The 19,257-nt window shown below is 40.6% G+C and overlaps 1 protein-coding gene across 2 annotated transcripts in view; it reads left to right on the plus strand.

Annotated features, from left to right (window-relative positions):
• The window catches only part of Scai (suppressor of cancer cell invasion), a 99,442-nt gene that overhangs the window by 27,706 nt on the left and 52,479 nt on the right, over positions 1-19,257 (plus strand). The window contains exon 3 of one of the 2 annotated variants that reach the window (XM_028754708.1): positions 1,872-1,967. The exons of the other annotated variant lie outside the window; for it this stretch is intronic. Within the exon in view, the coding sequence (XP_028610541.1) occupies positions 1,872-1,967 (96 nt within the window). The remainder of the gene's footprint in view (positions 1-1,871; positions 1,968-19,257) is intronic. 2 annotated transcript variants of the gene reach the window in all.

The following is a 19,257-nucleotide window of genomic DNA, read 5'->3' on the forward strand; positions in this document are numbered from 1 at the left end:
TCGCATGATTCAAAGGAAGAACATTTTTGATAAAGACCATATATATCTCAGTCTAAAATGCCTAAATATGCTAATATGGTGATTATATGTACATCTATTAATATATTTCAGGCCTTTAAACATTTAAGTATTTATAGACCTAGAAGAATGATACATTATATCTACATTTAAGATGCATGTATCTCTGTACATAATGCACATAAAACAGTTGTCATCATAAACGACCCAAGACATATTTTAAATGACAAGTACAATTTGCATAATTTATATTGTATAATTTCATTTTCATTTAAGAAAATAATCATGCTTGATATGCAAAGAAAAAGATTTGAAATGTTGTACAGTTGTTGACTGTGAACAACCCTAGTCACTGTCCTCAGGCTGAGCAGAATCAGATTTTGAGATAAAGATTCATGGGAAAATGACTTGCTAGAAAGAACTCCAGAAAGTAAGAAAGTAGGACTGGGAGGAGACTGAAGCTAGACCCCAAGCAGAGGAGTAACATCAAGAAAAGCCAGGTGGACAGCTAGAGTTCAACCAAGTCAATGACCATAAAGTAGAGACTGGTTCTTGTATCCTTGGGACTTCCTGTGCAGGGAAGGGTAAGTCAGGAAGTGCCTGCCCTGCATGACGTCACCTTTCAGAGACTTGCAGGTGTTGGGTGTAGGAGTAAGTGCTTGGGATTGGGGGAGATGTGGACAGGTCCCTGGCAGCAGTTGTGGCTGACAGAAAATTTTGAAGATTTGTAGCTAGAGACCTAGTTCTTTTCAAATACACAAACTGAGTTTAAGCCATCCAGGTCTAGCTATTATGGTGGTTCCACAGAAATTCTGGCTAATTTCTGTGCTCCCATTCTAGGTTGCAATTCTTAGTCTGAGAAGATCCTGTCTCAGTGTTGTGGTATTGCCCAGATATGCATGGTCCACAATACTCAAAATGTTGTTCATATTCCTGTTAGAAGAAGAGGAAAAAGGCAGAGAAAGAACACATTAATTCTGATAAGGACCAGTCCTAGAAATTACAAATATTACTTCAAGCCCCATTGGCTGTGATTTCGTTTCATGGCCACCTATGATTGCAAGAGAAAATAGTTTTATTCTGCTTGGTCTTGTTCCCAGCTAAAATAGATTGTTATGCAACTGTTTCTATAGAAGGAAAGAACATGTATCATAAACCCAACTGTAGGCATCCTCACTTTGTATTTTACAAGGATATTCATTTTGTTTTTAGTTTTCACAAGCACACATTTTAATTGTGTGATGGGTTGGGGCTCTAGGAAGCAGATTTTGAGATAGAATTTGATGTGAGAGATATTAAAGAGTGACCATAGGTCCAACCACTGTAGAAGTGATGGAAATGAAGTAGAATTTGACAGGAGAAGCTGAGCTGTGGTGCTGTTGTGACAGTAACCATCACTGACTGCATGGGGAGCCCTGGAGCTACTATCCTTGCATAGTTGCTCTGCATCAGGCTGGAGTGGAATGCTTGGTTGTGCATATTCTTCAGTTTTTGTCTACCCAGATTTGCTGCAATACTTGCCCCAGAAGCAGCTGCTAGGGAATTCTTACAAGGGGATGTTCCAAATGATGTCTGATTTGTGATTGGAACCAAGAAAGAAAGCTGGGGAAAATGGAGGATCCGACATCATTGTTTGTGCCGTTCTTTGAGTTTAGGCTACCATGGGAACAACCTCATGTGGGCAAGGCACCTCTGCTGGGTGACCTCCAAAGGCACTGAATTTGCCCTTTCTTGAAGGAAATTGGAGTGGCACATTCTATGTTTGTCACAAATGTATTTAGAAGTAATGAATACATTTTATTTGTTCATTTTATAAATTGAAAAGCTAAATTTACTTATTTTTTTTCACCCAGATTTCTTAAGCAACTACTGTCTGACACTGGAGATGAAGAAACTTTAAAACGAAGTCTCTCTCCTCCTGGAGTTTTTGTTATATCTGGAGATAGATGGTAAATAAGTAAATTCCTAATGTGTTAAGTAGTTAGGGTTCTAACCTGACAAGGTGGTTTGATTGGATGTTAAATGAAATTATGAACTAGACATGCAGGTCTTTTAGGGGAAGAACATTCCAAACTGAGACTTCATTAAGTGCCAAGGCAGCTGTGTGTAGTATGTTGGTATGTTTAAGAACAGCAAGGAGACTATGTGGCTGGAGTCAACTCTAACGGTAGGTTGGTAGAATGAAGAATGGTAGGAGAGTCTAGGACATAGGGCTGATTGGTCAGGTCATGTGAAACCTTAAAGTCCAGGCAAAGAGGGCCTTCTGAAAATGAAACAGGAGAAATGATGGAATCTGTCATGTTTTTAAGAAATCACTTTGTCTGTTGTATTGGAAGTACACTGTACCTGCACAGTGTGAAAATGTGCAGTCCTTAAAGATGAACAAGATTGTGAAGCAATTGAGCAAGTTTTTTAGTGGGAATGGTTGGGATTCAGTTTTCCATACAGTCATTTGTCAGTGCCTATTGGCCATATTCACAGAGATATCAGGTAGGAAGCTGGAGAAAAGATACAAGTAAGGCAAAAAAAACCTAATATGCAGCTTAAAATCTTGGAGGTTGTTGTTAGTATATATAGTTGGTATTTAAAGCCATGAGCATAGCTAGGATTTGTATCATGTGCTTTTAATCCCAACCCTTGAAAGGCCAAGGCATTGCTAGTTTAAAGCCAGTCTGACTACACAATGAGTTCAAAGCCAACCTGAAATATAAAGCAAGATCCTGTATCCCCCAAAGAAAGGACATAAAAAAGCCATGATTGTGTATGAGAGGCAACTTTTTCATAATTTATATTACTTTGAATTTTATTACTGTGAAGAGACCCCATGACCAAGGCAACTCTTATAAAAGAAAACGTTTAACTGGGGCTGGCTTACTGTTAGTGTTTTTGTTTGATGGTTTGTTTGTTTGTTTTTAAGTAAGTGTGTTACAGTTTTCTTTTTACCCAGCTAGCTCTCAAATAATTGAGACCAGAGTATTTTATTTATCAAGTTTTTAGGGCACAACTGAGAAGTGTTACTCTATTTTAATCCTCTAAACTAATCTGGCCCTCCCAGCCAAAATCCATGAGATACTTACACTTTATTACTGATCTGACTCTCTGGGTTCCAGGTGTTTTGCCTCATAGTGTCTCCTGGACTTTCTCTCATGGTTAACCCCCCTGCCTAAGCCTTACTTTCTCTTTCTCCCCTGGAAGGAAGCCCAGCCCTGTTCTGCTCATTCATTGGCTGATTAGCTAGCTTTACTGACCAATCAGAAAATAATTGGGGATCAATGTTTACAACACTGAGACAAGATAATCTCAGAATAAGGATTGCAACCAGATATGGGGGGGCACAGAAATCAGCATTTACATGACACAGTGCACAATACCTCTGTGCCTTACGTCTATAGCTTACATTTCAAAGGTTTAGTCCATTATTGTGATGGTAGGAAGCATGGCAGCATGAAGGTAGACATGGTGCTGGAGAAGCAGAGACTTCCTCATCATGATCTACAGTCAGCAGAAGGAAACTATATCACACTGGCCAGACTTGAGTATATATGAATCCTCAGAACCCACCTCCACAGTAACACACTTTGTCCAACAAGGCCACACGTATCTAATAGTGCCAATCCCTGTGAGCCTAGCATTCAAATACAAGGATCTATGGGGCCATACCTATTCAAACCACCACAGAAATGAAGAGGTCTCAGAGATCTCGCCAAGAACATCCCATTGCTTGGAGGCTGAGTCATGACAGAGAAAAGATGGGTTCATAGGATATATAAGTAAGAGATTCTTTAAGAAGAATATGATCATCTGAGACTGTCCTTGATGTTGCTAAGAAACACCAGTGAAGACTTGTTTGGCTGGCATTGCTGGTGTAGGGATCATTAATACTGATTAGTAGTATGTCTGTAGTGAGTAGGACAAAGTGGATTGGTTGGTATGGATGGAAGACAAACTGGAGGAAGCCTGAAAGACATTTTTTTTTCCCCAGTCAGCAAGCAGCAGCTTTATTAGTGGTGCTGGCTTCTTCAGGCCAGTCAGTGTGCTCTGGTGTCCATGGTGGCCTTTGGGACAACACTGGGGAGCAGTTACTGGAGGGATATAAATAAAGCTTTGGTGCACAGGTTTTAAGAACAGGCCATAGGTGACACTGCCACACAATACTTCACACAACAGCAGCTCTCAGTGGAAATTGTGGGGGCTGGCCAAAGGGGTAACTTCTAAGTGACTGCACACAGGGCTGTTGTCACAACTGTGCTGACCCAGGACAGGAGAAAGACACCCAAGGCTCTGTGTGGCCCTGTGTACTTCACCTTCATCTGCAGATAGCGGCCTTTGCCTTCTTCAAAGCGCTTCTACTCATCCTCCGTCTCTGGCACAAGTGGAGGCACAGATAGCAGCTTGCCTTCCTGCTTCAGGGACACGCAGGTAAAAAAAGGCACTGTCGGCCCAGTAGCACTTCTGTGAGTTGTTCACCACAGGGTCAGCTTCCACCAGGACCTCAATTTCCATGGACTTATTGCTCGTGAAGGCCATGCGTCTGGAAATGGTGATGACACAACCTTTCCAGATTTTGTCATAGATGTTAATGGTGTCCACAGAGGCAGTTACTATGTTGGTCTTGCAGTGACGTGCAGCCACAATCCCAGCCACTAAAGCCATGAAGGGTGCAGTCTGAGGGCCCCACCAGGGGAGTTAGGCTGGACTGGCTGAAAGACAAATCTTTAAAGAGTTGTTTTGAGACAAACAGAGTGAAATGAGCCACCATGGACCTTATAAAGAGTTACACTGTGAAGAACAGAAAGGCCAGCGTAAAAGCTGTGACAGCATTGGTGGAAAGTTGGGAGGAATGGCAGCTCATTTGGTATTGTTCACTACCCATTAGAGAAAAGTCGGTAGGTACCATTGCAGGAACAAAAGGAAATCCTTGGATAACTGTGACCCGTGTGAGGGTTGATGCATAAATAGGAAGCATGCTCAGTAAATGCGTCAGTAAAATGGAAATAACGTAGTATACACAGCAATGGGAATGTTTGGCTGTGTGTGGAAAAGCTTTACTGACTGAGTAAACACATGGAGTGTTTGTGGAAAGATGAGGAAGTGAAACAGTCCTCTGGGAAATTAAAGGCTTTCTAGAATGGACTGGGGAATGATGTGGACATGCCCTTCTGAGGTCAAGGATAAGAAATCTGGTCAGTCAGCACAATTGTGTGTGTTGGCCTTCTTCAGCCATATTTAATTGTTCAACTGCAAGAATAGGTAGATAGTTACATTTGGGGGGCAGGGGGTTAAGCTACTGCCTCAGCCTCCTAAGCAGCTGAACTCAGGTAGAAGCCACTGCACCCTCCCCCCACCAAGGCCCCACTCTCCTGCTTCCTGCCTGATTCTTGGTCCAGAATCTTCAAACTTTTCATCAGCTATGAATTCCTTGACAGCCCCCAAAGAATTATTTTCCTGCTTACATTAGCTGGAATTAGACCCTATAATTTTCATCCAAAAACCTTGTCTGGAATAATGCCATCCAACTCCTTTTCTTTTTAAATGACTGTCATTTACTTCATTCAGCCTTCCAAACCAGATGTGATTAAAAGGCTAAAATTCTAAATATCACTCAAAGAACACAAACCTCTTGAAAAGAGCTTTCACAGTGAATAATGCACTTTATTATTGAGTAAATGTAACTGTCTACCTATTCTTGCAGCTGAGCAATTAGTTATCTGAAATAAGGAGTCAGGTTTAGCTGAATGTGATGGCACACACCTGTAATCCAAGCCATGAATTTGAGACCAACCTAGGCTCCACAGTGAGACCTTCTATCAGAAAACAAAACCCAGGTACAGGAATCACAGCTCTATATTCTTTATCTTTAAAGCTTTGCTCTCTAACTGAAGAGTGGGTTGACATTTCTGTTTGAGAATTTTTATAATGGATCTTCTCATTCGGTGAGGTAGTAGAACCTTTACAATGATTGGATACCTCTGTGCTTGTCTGACTTACTCAGTTTGACCAAAGAGTGAGTTGCAGTTTTAAAAACATTGGGTTATAGGACCCTTCTATGCCTTCCTCCATGTTTTTGAAGACTACTGCGTTGTATGGAGCTCACAGTCTGGTCTTAGACAGATGAATGATGAGATGCCAGAAGCAGTGTGTTTTTGTTGGATCACTAAATCTCCAACAGCAATATTGATTCTTCTTCTTGAAATGGCCTGAGCTCTAAGAACATTAGTACCCGAATTAAATGTGCAGATTGACCTAAGGATTAGAGACAGAGAGTGTAGTGGTTGTTAGGTATGGATGATTTTGCCTCTCAATTTTGAGCATATCAAGAGCAGGAAATCTATCAGTATTCCTGCCATTCTCTCTATAATGGCATTGCCTTTTTGTGCCTGACTTGACCTCCAGAGCACCAGCTTCCCTGGTGCTGGGGATTACAGGGATGTATCATCATGTCTAGCTTAATCTTTTTTTCCTCAGTAAAGATGAAAATTGTTACCTACTCTTACTATAATTAAATCATTCCTCCCTCTCCCCCTCTCCCTCTCCCCTTCACCCCCCTCCCTTTCTATTGAGCTCCCTCTCCCCTCTCCCTCTCCTCCTTCTCCCTCCCCCTCTCCCCTCCCTCTCCCCCTCCCCTCTCTCCCTCTCCCTCTCCCTCTCCTTACCCTTCCCCTCCCTTGATTCCTAAGGTCTAATTATATGGTCACTTGTTATGTAACCATTTATCAGTTGAGAGCAACACCACTTTAATGATTGTTGTCTTGGTGACTTTTCTATTGCTGTGATAAACACCATGACCAAGGAAACTTATAAAAGAAAGTATTAAATTGGGCTTAAGGTTTCAGAGGGTTAGAGTTCAGAGCTCATGATGGTCAGTGAAGTTGTGGCAGAAAGAACAGCTGCGAGATCACATATCCTTAAAATTTAAAAAAAAAAAATCCAGGAGGCAGAGAATGCTGGCTGCTGGAGCTGGAACACGCATGGCCTCTTTATTCAATTATGTCTTCACCAGCTTTGTTTCCAATGGTTTCCTTCACTGCCTGAGCTTGGCTGTCTTAGAGCTTGCTCTGTAGACAATCTGGCCTTGAACTCAAAGATCTGCATGCCTCTGTCTCCTGAGTACTGGGATTAAAAATATGTACCACAACACCTAGACACAAGTTGTTCCTTTCATTCTTTTTCATAAAATGGAAGTTTAGCTGGGTGGAGTCTTGCCCTGAGGTCACCATTCCCATTATTTCATTTAACTTCCTGGTACCCCTTTCTCCTTCATTTTGTATTTTTACTTGCTCAGCTTGCTCCTTTTCATTATGGATCTTAAACGTGAACAGTAATAACAACATAACAGAGTCAGTACCAGGATATTTTGAGATTTCCTCTGCCAGTGCAGTTAATCCAAAACTCTTCAATTTAGCCTCAGGCAGACTTTTCAGACAAGGGCAAAAGTAGCCACATTCTTTGCAAAAATATCAGAAGTATAGTCTCTAGGCCACATACTAAAAGTCTTTTCTAGAACCTCTAGAGCATAAATTGCCTCCACACTCTGAGCAGCACTAAGGAGCAGCAAATCACCTGAGCAGCAGATAAAAAGGTTAACTTGCCCATACGTAGCCCTTGACTTCCTGTAACTCCAGTTCTCAATGACTTAAGCCTCTTCTGAGCTCTTAAGAGCCCTCACAGACTTGGCTCATATCCATACACTCAGTCAGACGGACACATAGACACATACATAATCCCCTTTGTTACATATTTAAGATACTTTTTTGAAAGATAGATTTATATAGCTTTAAACAGTTACATAAATAATAATTTAACTAATGGTATAAAGAGGATTTCGAGAACTGTAAAAGAACCAGAATCTTGTTGCTGTTGGTGCAGATCTCTAATATCAACAACAGACAAATCAAGCAATAACCTAGAAAGTTTCTTGTGTCAAATCCTAAGAGAAAACACCCAACATATAGCTCACAGAGATGGAAACTGTTGTATTGGAGCATAAGATAGAGATGGTGGGAGAAGGGTCAGCCAGCAGAGACCTGCTTTTGGTTTTAATAGAGAGTCTTACCACGTGGGCCAAGTTGGTCTTGAATTCTCAGTCCTCCTGTCTCAGTCTCCTGTGTACTAGGACTACAGGCATATGCACCACCGTGTCCATATAGACTGCTGGTTTTCATTTCTGTATTTTGACCTAATTCTGTTTTTTAATTATGTATTTAAAGATAAATTAGAGAGGTTGTACAGTGGGGCAGATGCCTGGATGGAGTGGGAGTACCCTTATGAAGCAGTCAGCCCAATCATGTGTTGCCCTTCTTTGGCCATATTTACCTGTTTAGATGCAAGCATAAAATAGGTAGAGGGTTATGTAGCAGTGGTTTAGTTAATCCGCTCTATGCTCCCAGTGGGTCGTGCTTCCAGCCACCTACCAGAGCCCTCTGGATTCATGAATGAACCACACACACACACACACACACACACACACACACACACACAAGCTTAATTTTGATATGCTTTGACCAGCTCAATGGCTGGACACTTCTGAAACTCCCCACAGCCAGCAAACACTCACCTCCAGCATTCCTGACTTAACACCTCCTAAATCTATATTGTGTGTTTGCCACCCTGGCTCCTTCTGGGCGGCCCCCTACCTTTGCTGTCCTTTGCTGCTGTTCTGGGGGCAGTTACCCCTTCCTGTTTCTTCCCTGCGAGGTCCATCCTACCTCTCCTCATGGTGGACCCTTTCTTCCTCCTTTCTTCTCCTGGGAACCTAGAAGCCCCACCTCTGTCATCCTGCCCAGCCATTGGCCATTGGCTCTTTGTTGATCAATCAAAAACCAACTGGGGACAGAGACCTTCAACATTTGGACATGCAGATTCCCAATTTTGGGGGCTGGATTAAGACAGAGCATTAGAACCAATTCTTAACAGAGTTGCATTTGTCAAATAATAATTATAAAATAAATTGTTCATTTTGAATACTTTTTTGACAGGAGGTTGGTATGGTATGAATGGTATTTAGATCTAGTTTCAGCTTTTTAATTAAACCCATTTTAGAAGGCTAAACATAGTGAGTGGCAGACATTAAAAAGAAAAGGGAGGCAGGAAATGGTGGCACAGACCTCCCAGCACTTGGGAGGCAGAAGCAGGAGGCAGATCTGCAGGGTAGACTGGTCTACAGAGTGAGTCCCAAAACAGCCAAGGCAAAGAAGATTCTGTCTCAAAAAAACAAAGGCAGAAAAAGAAGAAGGAGGAGGAGGAGGAAGAGGAAGAGGAAGAAGGAAGGAAGGAAAGAAGGAAAGAGTTCTGTGGCATTGTTCCAGACAAGATTTTTGGATGAGGCAGGAAGCAGGGAAGTAGGGCCATGGCTTCTACCTGGTTCCAGCTGCTCAGGAGACTCAGGCATGGGGGTGAATTCCTGACATCCTCAGAGTTTAGAACCAGCCTGGACACACATTTTTTTTAAGGGGGTGGAGTAGGGAGCTGGAGGGATGGCCCAATAGTTAAGATCTCTTACTACTCTTCCAAAGGACCCGGATTCAGTTTCCAGCACCCATATGCTGGCACAACAATCCGTAACTACAGACCCAGGTAATCCAGTGCTCTCTTCTGGCCTCCATGGGCTTCTACATGCATATGGAACATAGCCATATACTTAGGCACATTCACATAATATTAAATGAATAAAAAATTATTTTTTAAAAAATTGTAAGCAAACAAACCCACAATCTATCTCTTATGTCAGCCCTAGAGGCTTTCCTTTTTTTCTTTTTTTCTTTTCTTTTTCTTTTTCTTTTTTTTTTTTTTTCTCTTTTTCCAATTCTGGGCTCTCTAGAGGCTTTTAAATCTTTTTTAAATAAAGTCACATTTTAGCTATATGAAGTAATTCAAATAAGTGTATGACCATTATCTTAAAAATAGTAAGAAAACTGGGTGTAGTGGGAGACACCTTTATTCTCAGGTGGATATTGCTGAGTTCATGGCCAGCCAGTTCTACGCAGTAAGTTGGGTGGACATCAGCAAGGACTACATAAGACCTTGTCTCAAAATAATAAATAAACAACAATAAAACATAATACATATGGAAATATCTTACCTGGTAGTCATGGTGGTGAACACATGCAGTTTTAGTGCTGGGGAAGTAAATATAGAAGAATCAGGAGTTCAGATTATTCTTGGCTACATATTGGAGTGGAAAGGTGAGAACCAATTCCTTCACCATTGTCTCTAACCCCTTCCTTCAATACAGAGAGACAGACATAGTAACTAAATAAGAGAGAGAAAGAAACAATCAGTTAAGACAATCTACAGAGCAGTGGTAGCACACACCTTTAATCCCAGCACTTGGGAGGCAGAGGCAGGCAGATTTCTGAGTTCGAGGCCAGCCTGGTCTACAGAGTGAGTTCCAGGACAGCCAGGGCTACACAGAGAAACCCTGTCTCGAAAAACAAAAAACAACAACAAAAAAAAAACAACAACAAAAAAAGACAATCTACAGAAAAAGGCATATTTCTGCTGAAGTATTTTCACTTAGAGTAAATAATTTCTACAGTTTTGTAATAAAAAGACAATCGCACTGGGGAGACAGAGGCAGGCGGGTCTCTGAGTTTGAGGCGAGGCAGGGCTACACAGAGAAACCCTGTCTCGAAAAACCAAAAATAAATAGATAAATAAAAAGACAATCAATTTTTTCAAAAACCACTTTGGCAAGGATCTGGATGGTGTAAAGGTCCATTAAGTGCATAAAATGCTCAGCATTGCTGTCAGAAAGGCACATCAAATCACAAGGTGTGTATACTTCACGCCTACTAGGATGGCTAGAGCTACAAAGGTATTTACAGGTTCAGATGAGGATGGGGAAGAGGCATATTCTAGATTTCAGCATTTATGAAATGGTACATTCATTTTGGAAAACAGTCAGGTAAGTTATCAGGTAACCTAGCACATCTAAGAAGTATATATCCAAGAGAAGTGAGCATACATCTAGAAAAACTAATGCACAAATGTCATAGCAGCATTATTCATATTAGTTACAGAACTAAGTTAATAGATTAATGAAAAACAGCATGTTTCATACTCATACAGTGGAATCTGAAACATGGAAGAGGTATAATTGTTTGCAGCAGCTTGTCTTTCTGTTTTGAGAAATTGTTCCTTCTTTTCTTAACTGTTTTGTTTCCAGCTTATTGCATATGAAACCTGGCAATTTAGAAAAGCAAATTTGTCACATATAGATCACAGTATTTTTAGCTTTTTGTTTCCTGATTAGTTCCAAACAGATGTAAGGTACCATGTGCACAACACTCTTCTCTCAGTGTATGCAGTTGTCGTGGAGTGATTCCCCACAATTTTCATGTCTTTATTTTGTGTGCAGTGACCTTTGATCCTCTCAGTCTCTCCCTCCCTGTCTCCCCCTACCTCTCTACCTCTCTCCCTCCCTACTGGAAGCTTCTAGGCTCCATACAATCTTATCTAGGCCTAAAATGTTTTCAGCATTTGACACTTACTGCTGAATAAGCTTACCCTCTCTAGTTCTTTCTGAACTCTGGCTGGCTAGTTCAACTCAGCTGTTCTGGCTCAAACACCTCTCCAGGCTTACTGACTCAATCTGGCTTCTCTCAGTTTCTGTGAATTGCTCTGCTTGGCCTCATAGTAACTTTAGCAATCTTCTCTAATCTTCTGGCACCTCATTCTCTAGTTTGTTCTGTCTTCAACCTGTCTCTTTAAAACTCTACCAGTAAAACTGCCTCCTTCCTTTCTCTTTTTCTCTCTCTGCACTGCTCTCTTTAAGTAGTTGCCTTTTCCTCTCTCTTCTGGGCATATCCTATTCTGCCAGATCTTTCTCTAATTTATCACTTTTTCTGCTACTCAGTTAGACGTCACTTTCAAACATGGGTGTTTCCTTCTACAAACTAACTTTACCTTCATTGTTTCAGATTAAAGACGTGTGCTAAGGGTGAGCCATAGTATAACATAATGTTGGGATTCACAGTGTGATCAAATATCCTGCAACACATGCCTTCTGACCCATATGCACCAGGCCTGCATATGGTACACACAGACATACATGCAAGCATATTACCCATACACACACATTTTTTTAATTTCTTTTTAAGATGTATTTATTTCATGTATGTGAGTACACTGTCACCGTCTTCAGACACACCAGAAGAGGGCATCCCATTTCAGATGGTTGTGAGCCACCATTTGGTTGCTGGAAATTGAACTCAAGACCTCTGGAAGAGCAGCCAGTGCTCTTAACCACTGAGCCATCTCTCCAGCCCCCCATACACACTATATATATATTGTTTTTGTTTTTTGTTTTTTGTTTTTTGTTTTTCGAGACAGGGTTTCTCTGTGTAGCCCTGGCTATCCTGGAACTCACTCTGTAGACCAGGCTGGCCTCACCTCAGAAATCCACCTGCCTCTGCCTCCTATACACACAATTTTTAAGGGAGTACTGATAGCATGCTATACCATTTGTGTTAACCTTGAGAATGTGAAGTAAATTAGCCAGCATCAGAAAAACAAATTTGGGTTAGCAAGATGACTTAGTGGGTGCTGAGTCTCAGTTGAATTAATGCTGAGATTTTGCATATTAATGTATATTGGGTAAATATATCTCTTTTTCCACATTTATTAGTCAAAATGATGTAATTCTCCTGTACAGTATTTTAAAATGGCTTTCAGGCTTTTTATCTTTGTTGTACCTAATATCTTTTTCTTAATTTTTTTTTCCTGTGAGATTTTAAAAATAAATTTTTTTGAAGTAGAAATTTGTTGTTTTCCAAGTCAGTCATGGTAGTGCATGCCTTTGATCCCAGACCTCAGGAGGGAGAACAATATGTTTTCTTTAGTGTCTCTCTAGTCCTTGGTCTGGGTTTTTTGAGACAGGGTCTCATCTAACCTAGTCTCACTCCAAACTCATTATGTAGCTGAGGCTAGCCTTAAACTCTTCCACCTTGCCTCTCTGTCCTATTAGCCCTCTGCTTATGGGTGTGTCCTCACCATGCGTGGCTTAGTTTAACTTTAATAACATTCAGGAATAAGCCACAAATATACTTCTTTTAGAAAATGATTTATACATACTCTATGCTAATTTTATGCTTTTCTTGGTGCATGAAGATGCTTCACACTATGTTAGGAAGCTGCTTCTGGAGATCTGTCATTTGTCCATATAATAAGAACACCATCTGCACCAAGCACAGCTTTTTGTTCCTTTCATACTCTACATGGCAAATGAATCAGCATAACTCCCAGAGACATATATACTTGACTTTCGGTTTTTTGTATGTAATATTTTTCAATTTGTGTTCTATTTTGTAAGCAAACAGACAATTTTATAACTAACAATTTTAGAATATATTATAGTTTACAGGACAAATTTTATATCCATTAATTCATCTTATTGTCTACTGGTATCGTGAAATATATATTACTAATATTAAATTTCTTTTTCAAAGCAGAATTAGAGCTTATTCAGAGATTTTGAGTGATTTTAATCACTAGAGTTAAGAAACAGAAAGAAGCTCAAGAAGGAGACACACCTAGAACATGGGCATGACCTTCACCAAGGGGAATTGCCTTTATCATTTATAGTTGGTAAAACACATGATTACAACCCCCTTTTTCATGTTTCTTTAAACAAAACCCAAAAAGTAGCTCCTAAAAAACAAGGATCTTTTTAAGCATATAATTTCCATAAATGTTACTTTTTTGTCAAAATTTTAATGTATTTATATTTTATTGACATATTTATTTACATATTTTTGTCACCCTGTTTCCTTTTGAGTCTAATCCAGGGAAGGCCTTGTTTTGAAGTGTTGCTAACTGCACTGTAACAATGGTGATAACACCTGTTCTGTAGCCTTTCAAGCCTCCTTCTCTGGTCTCTACTACAGTCTTCTGAGGATGCAGGGCAGGAACAAATTGCTTGTTTGTGGTTGACTGAAAGTGGCAGCTAATTCTTTTTGCTTCATCACATCACTGCTAAGTGTTGGGAAAGAGTACTCAGTCTTCGTCCAGTCCAAGCCATCCACTGCTGCTCTACCCTGCTGTGTCCTAGGCATCCTCTACAAGACACATCATTTTATCTAGATTCTTTTCAGACTTTCATGTTACCAACCCTTTACTCAGAATTTAATCAAGTAACAAGTTTTCTTTCCAATTTTAGAAGATTTATTTTACTTACATTTGTATGTGTGTCTGTGTGGGGTTATGTGCACATAAGTGCAGGTGCCTGCTGAGAAGTTGCATCTCCTTAGAGATGGAGTTACATAAGATTGTGAGCTACCTAGCATAGGTGCAAGGAATCAAACATGGATCTTTTGGAAAAATAGTATCACTATTAACTGCTGATCGAGTGCTCCAGTCCCAAGAGTAGCAATTTCCTTGTTGCTTTATTGAAAGACTTCTTGTAAAAAGAAAGTGTAAACAGTGTAGGTCAATAATCTGCTAGTTTTCCTGTATGTAGTGGGCTGAGGCTTGGAACAGTTGTCCTGCTCACTGCAGTTTTGCTTGTTCTCCCTCTTCACAGTTCTGTTACAACTCTGTATCTGTGTATCTGTTACACTTGCTGGAACAAAAAGAGATCTGTGAACACTATTAGTTGTCAGAAAAATACAAATTGGAGCTAAGATGAAAAAAGACAGCTGAGAGGTTACAACCAGAGAAATCTATGCTTTCAGAGTTGAGCCAGATTCCAAAATGAAAGTGTTACAGAATTGAGTCCTCTAAAGACCTCAGAGGGAGAAGCTGTTCGTGACTCTCCCTAAATTCTTCCGTTTGCTAGTGTCCTTGGCACTCCTTGATGAACAATTATATAATTCAGTCTATAACTCTGTTCACATGGCTGTCTTCCCCATGTCTTTACATGGCTGTCTCATCTCTGTGTGGCTGTCTCTTACAAGGACAGCAGTCACATCGGATGAAGAGCCTCCCTGTGCCACAGTATTTCTTTTTTGCATTTACATCTTTGTACCTAAAAGTCTTACTTAGATATTCATAGGGACCAGAGATTAGGACTTGCACATAACTTTTTGGGAGATAAGCCCGTAACAGTTCATATCTTCTGCACATGTGATATGGGTACCCACATACTTCCCATACTGAGGGGCCTGCTTTATCCATTCTCTTAGGTATTTTTGTTTATTTGTTTATTTTTGTTGTTGTTGTTTTGTTTTTTTTCGAGGCAGGGTTTCTCTGTATAGCTCTGGCTGTCCTGGAACTCACTCTGTAGACCAGGCTGGCCTCGAACTCAGAAATCCGCCTGCCTCTGCCTCCCAAGTGCTGGGATTAAAGGCGTGCACCACCACCGCCCGGCCGGTATTTTTTCAACATCTTTTTTTTATTATTATTATTATTTTATCTTATTTTATTTGAGACAGGTTTTTTCTTTGTAGCCCTGGCTGTCCTAGAACTTGCTCTGTAGACCAGGTTGTCTCAAACTCAAAGATCTGCCATCCTCTGCCTCCTGAGGACTATGATCAAAGGCATTCACCAGCTCTGCCCACCTTTTTTTACCATAATTTAAATAAATAAAAGACCAAAAACTAGGGGGCCAGGGTTGGCACACACCTTTAATCCCAGCACACAGGAGGCAAAAGCAGGCAGATCTCAAAGTTAGAGGCTAGCCAGAAATACATAGTGAACTGGTGTCTCAAAAGACAATAACAAAAACTCTAGTCAAAAAAGTAGACAAATAGTAACTCTGTAACTTAACAAAATTTGACAGTGTTCATGCCAGCTCAAGAGATACACTGTTGGGCTTATAGAGATAACTCAGCAATAAAGAGCACTTGCTCTTCCAGAGTTCTGTTTAGTTCCTAGCACCATGTCTAGCAATCAGAACCACCCAGAACTCTAGTGCGGAGTCTGACAACCCCATAGGCACTGCACATCCATGGCGTAACACACAAACAGATCCATATGTGCGCACATGTCCTTGAATAAAAATTAAAAAGTACAGTATAATGTTGCTAACATCCCTCCCTAAGAGATCTTTGTAGAAAAATATTTTTGGTTCTTTTATAAAAATCTTACTAATTTTACAGGATTTTCACTTATTTTACTTACATGTTCTTTGTCAAATATACATTTACAAAATCTTCATTTTCTTGATGGCTTGCCTTTTCACTTTATTGCTTGTTTGAGACAAGATCTCCATTGTGTAACTATGGCTGGCCTGGAACTCAGAGATCTGTCTCTACCTCCTACATGCTGGGGTTAAAATTATGTGCACTATGCTAGGCCTCTTCACCTTGTTAGTGATACCATACCTATTTTATTGGGGTCCAACAGTCGCCCCACAAACCACACAAACCCATCTCAGTCAGACAGGGATGGTTTATTGAACTCACATCATAAAACTAATCAATCAGAGTTTTAGCTCAAAATTGGGAGGCTGAGCCACTTGGATGAACATTTCTCAGTGCCAGCTTATAAAGGAAAAACCGTAAAAACCCCAGTGAGTCTGTACACAGGTGTAAGAAGTGCTACCAGGTGGTCAGCTCTTGACTCAAGCCTCTTTAGACGTAACAGTACATATTGACCTTTAACTTGATGGGTCCTATGTAAAGCTCTGTGGAATTTCTTAAGATTAACAAACCTTAGAACATAACAGCATATGTGATCAGCATGACCATGCTATGATTCAAGTTTTTTTCTGTCAATGACTGGCAGACAGATTACAGCAACAATATGAAATAGCTGGCAGGCATAAAAAAAAGTGCCTACAGCTGTGCTGGGGAGGGGTGAGGAACAGTTTAAGAACTTCGGGTTTTTGTTTTTTCTTTTTTTCCTTTTTTTGGGGTTGGGGGGGTGGTTTGGAGTTTTTCAAGATAGAGTTTCTCTATGAAGAGTTGGCTGTCCTGGAACTCTCTCTGTAGACCAGGCTTGCCTCAAACTCACAGTGATCTGCATGCCTGAGCCTCCAGAGTGCTGGGATTAAAGGCATGCACCACTAGTGCCTGACAGGAACTTCTTTATAGTCATAGTGGTACACAGCTAGATCCCATCACTTGAGAGGCTGTGGCGGAGATCACATAATGAGGTCCTGACTCAGAACAAAAACAGAGTTATATCAGGGATGTTTGTGGTAACAACATCCACAATCTCATTGCAGCAATAATAGCATTTTACTGGAAAGTATGGATTTTCTATAGTTTTTTAAATTAGTCCTTTATGAGTGCTTTGCTTCATTTTCTCTGAGATGGGGCCTTATGTGTTTAAACTGACCTCAAACATACTATGGATGACTTAAAATTCCAACCAAACACCATCTTGCTTTAGTTTCCATAGTACTAGGAATGAAACCCAGGCTTCATGTATGCTAGACAACCATGCTAATGCCTGAGCCACATCCCTATCCTTTAGGGTACACTTCATAAGTATAAGAAATTACCTACTCTGTCCACAATTTCCCAGGGTTTTCCTTTTTCTATGAGTTGATTTTAAATTTACCTCATACATGCTGTGTGTCTGTTGAGCTGCCAACATAAGATGTTTCTCCTCTCTTCTGGTTTTGTGATAAGTGATTATAGTGATTGGTTTTCAAATAATAGATCTTTTTTTTTTTTTTTTTAAGATTTATTTATTTATTTTATTTATGAATACGTAGCTGTCTTCAGACACACCAGAAGAGGGCATCCAATCTCATTACGGATGGTTGTGAGCCACCATGTGGTTGCTGGGATTTGAACTCAGGACCTCTGGAAGAGCAGTCAGTGCTCTTTAACCGCTGAGCCATCTCTCCAGCCCCAAATAATAGATCTTTACATTCCCACTATAAGCCCAGTTTTGTTATGTCCTTTTCATGTGTTTCTGAATTGGATTTGTAACATTGGATTAATGTATTCATCACTAAGAAAGGCCTGTAATTTTCTTCTCTCAAAATGTCTTCATTTGATTTCACTATCAAAGTTATGATGACATCATGAAAAAAGTTGACGAAGTATTCCTTCTTCCATATTCTGTGAGGTTAGTGTTTCTCTATGACAGCCGGTTTTTTGTTTGTTTGTTTGTTTCCCTTTTTATTATGTTCTTGTATAATTTGGTGATGAAGCCATCTGGGTCTTGAGGTTTCATCATGGGTAAGATTTTAATTAGGCTGTCAAATCCTTTAACAGGTTTATTAAATTTTGCTAGCTCTTTTTGTACTAAGTTTAATAAAAAGTATTTTTCTCAGAGTTTGTCTGTTTCACATAAATATTCAAATTGATTGGTATAGTCCTTTATTACCATTGGGGGTGGGTTGTGCGTGCATGCCTACACCCACTTGCCCATTCTTGGGTATTTTTTCTTTTTTGTTCTCTACCTTACTTTTAAAAAGTTAGATAGATAAATAAATAAATCCTTAGTTTAGCTCCATGTAATGACACACATCTTTAATCCCAGCACTTGGGGAATCAGAGGCAGGTGAATCTCTGTGAGTTCAAGGCCAGCCTGCTTTACATGGTGTTTCAGGACACCCAGAGCTACATAGAAAGACCCTGTCTCAAAACAAAAAAGACTTACTTTATTTTTAAATTATGTGTAGGTGCTTGTGTTGGGCAGAGATATGTGCATGTGAGCCATCAGAGACCAGTGGTATTAAATCTCTCTGGAGCTGCCACTTCAGGGGGTTGTAAGTCACCTCAACATAGGTACTGGGAACTAAACTAAGGTCCTCTGCAAGAACTGTACATACTTTTAGTCACTGAGTTATTTGTCCAGCCCTCTCCAGCTTGCTTTTTGAGACAGGTTTCACTGAATCTGGAGTTTTACTATTTCACCTAGACCGACTTGCCAGTGAGCACCCTGACCCTGCATACCCTCATAACGCTGAGCTCCAGACAAATGCTGCCATGCCCCACCTTCTCTTTTTAGGCAAACTGGAAGGAGGAAAGGGGAGAGGAAAAATGATGTAATCATATTTTAATTTCAAAAATTAATAACCCACTCACCCCTGAGGCAGGCCTGTGAGCTGGCCCCTAAGGCTTGAGAGTGGGAGAGCTGGCTCCACCTTTTGCCTGCTGCAGCACTCAGGAAAGCAGGTCACACTTTGCCTGGACAGCATGGTAGAGCTGGCCCTGGCCCTCACCTGGGCAATGTAGGAGAGCTGGTGGGCTGACCAATTCAGCTTCCACCCAAGCCCAGATTCAGGGCTCTGAGTTATCCATCCCAACACCGACCCATCTAAGAACTGCTGAACATGAAGGGGCTAGTCCTGCAGATCCAAAGCTACAGGATCTCCATGACAGAGCAACAACAGGATATCTG

The sequence above is a fragment of the Grammomys surdaster genome, unplaced genomic scaffold, assembly GCF_004785775.1.
Source record: "Grammomys surdaster isolate TR1022 unplaced genomic scaffold, NIH_TR_1.0 126035, whole genome shotgun sequence".
Classification (NCBI taxonomy): Eukaryota; Metazoa; Chordata; class Mammalia; order Rodentia; family Muridae; genus Grammomys; species Grammomys surdaster.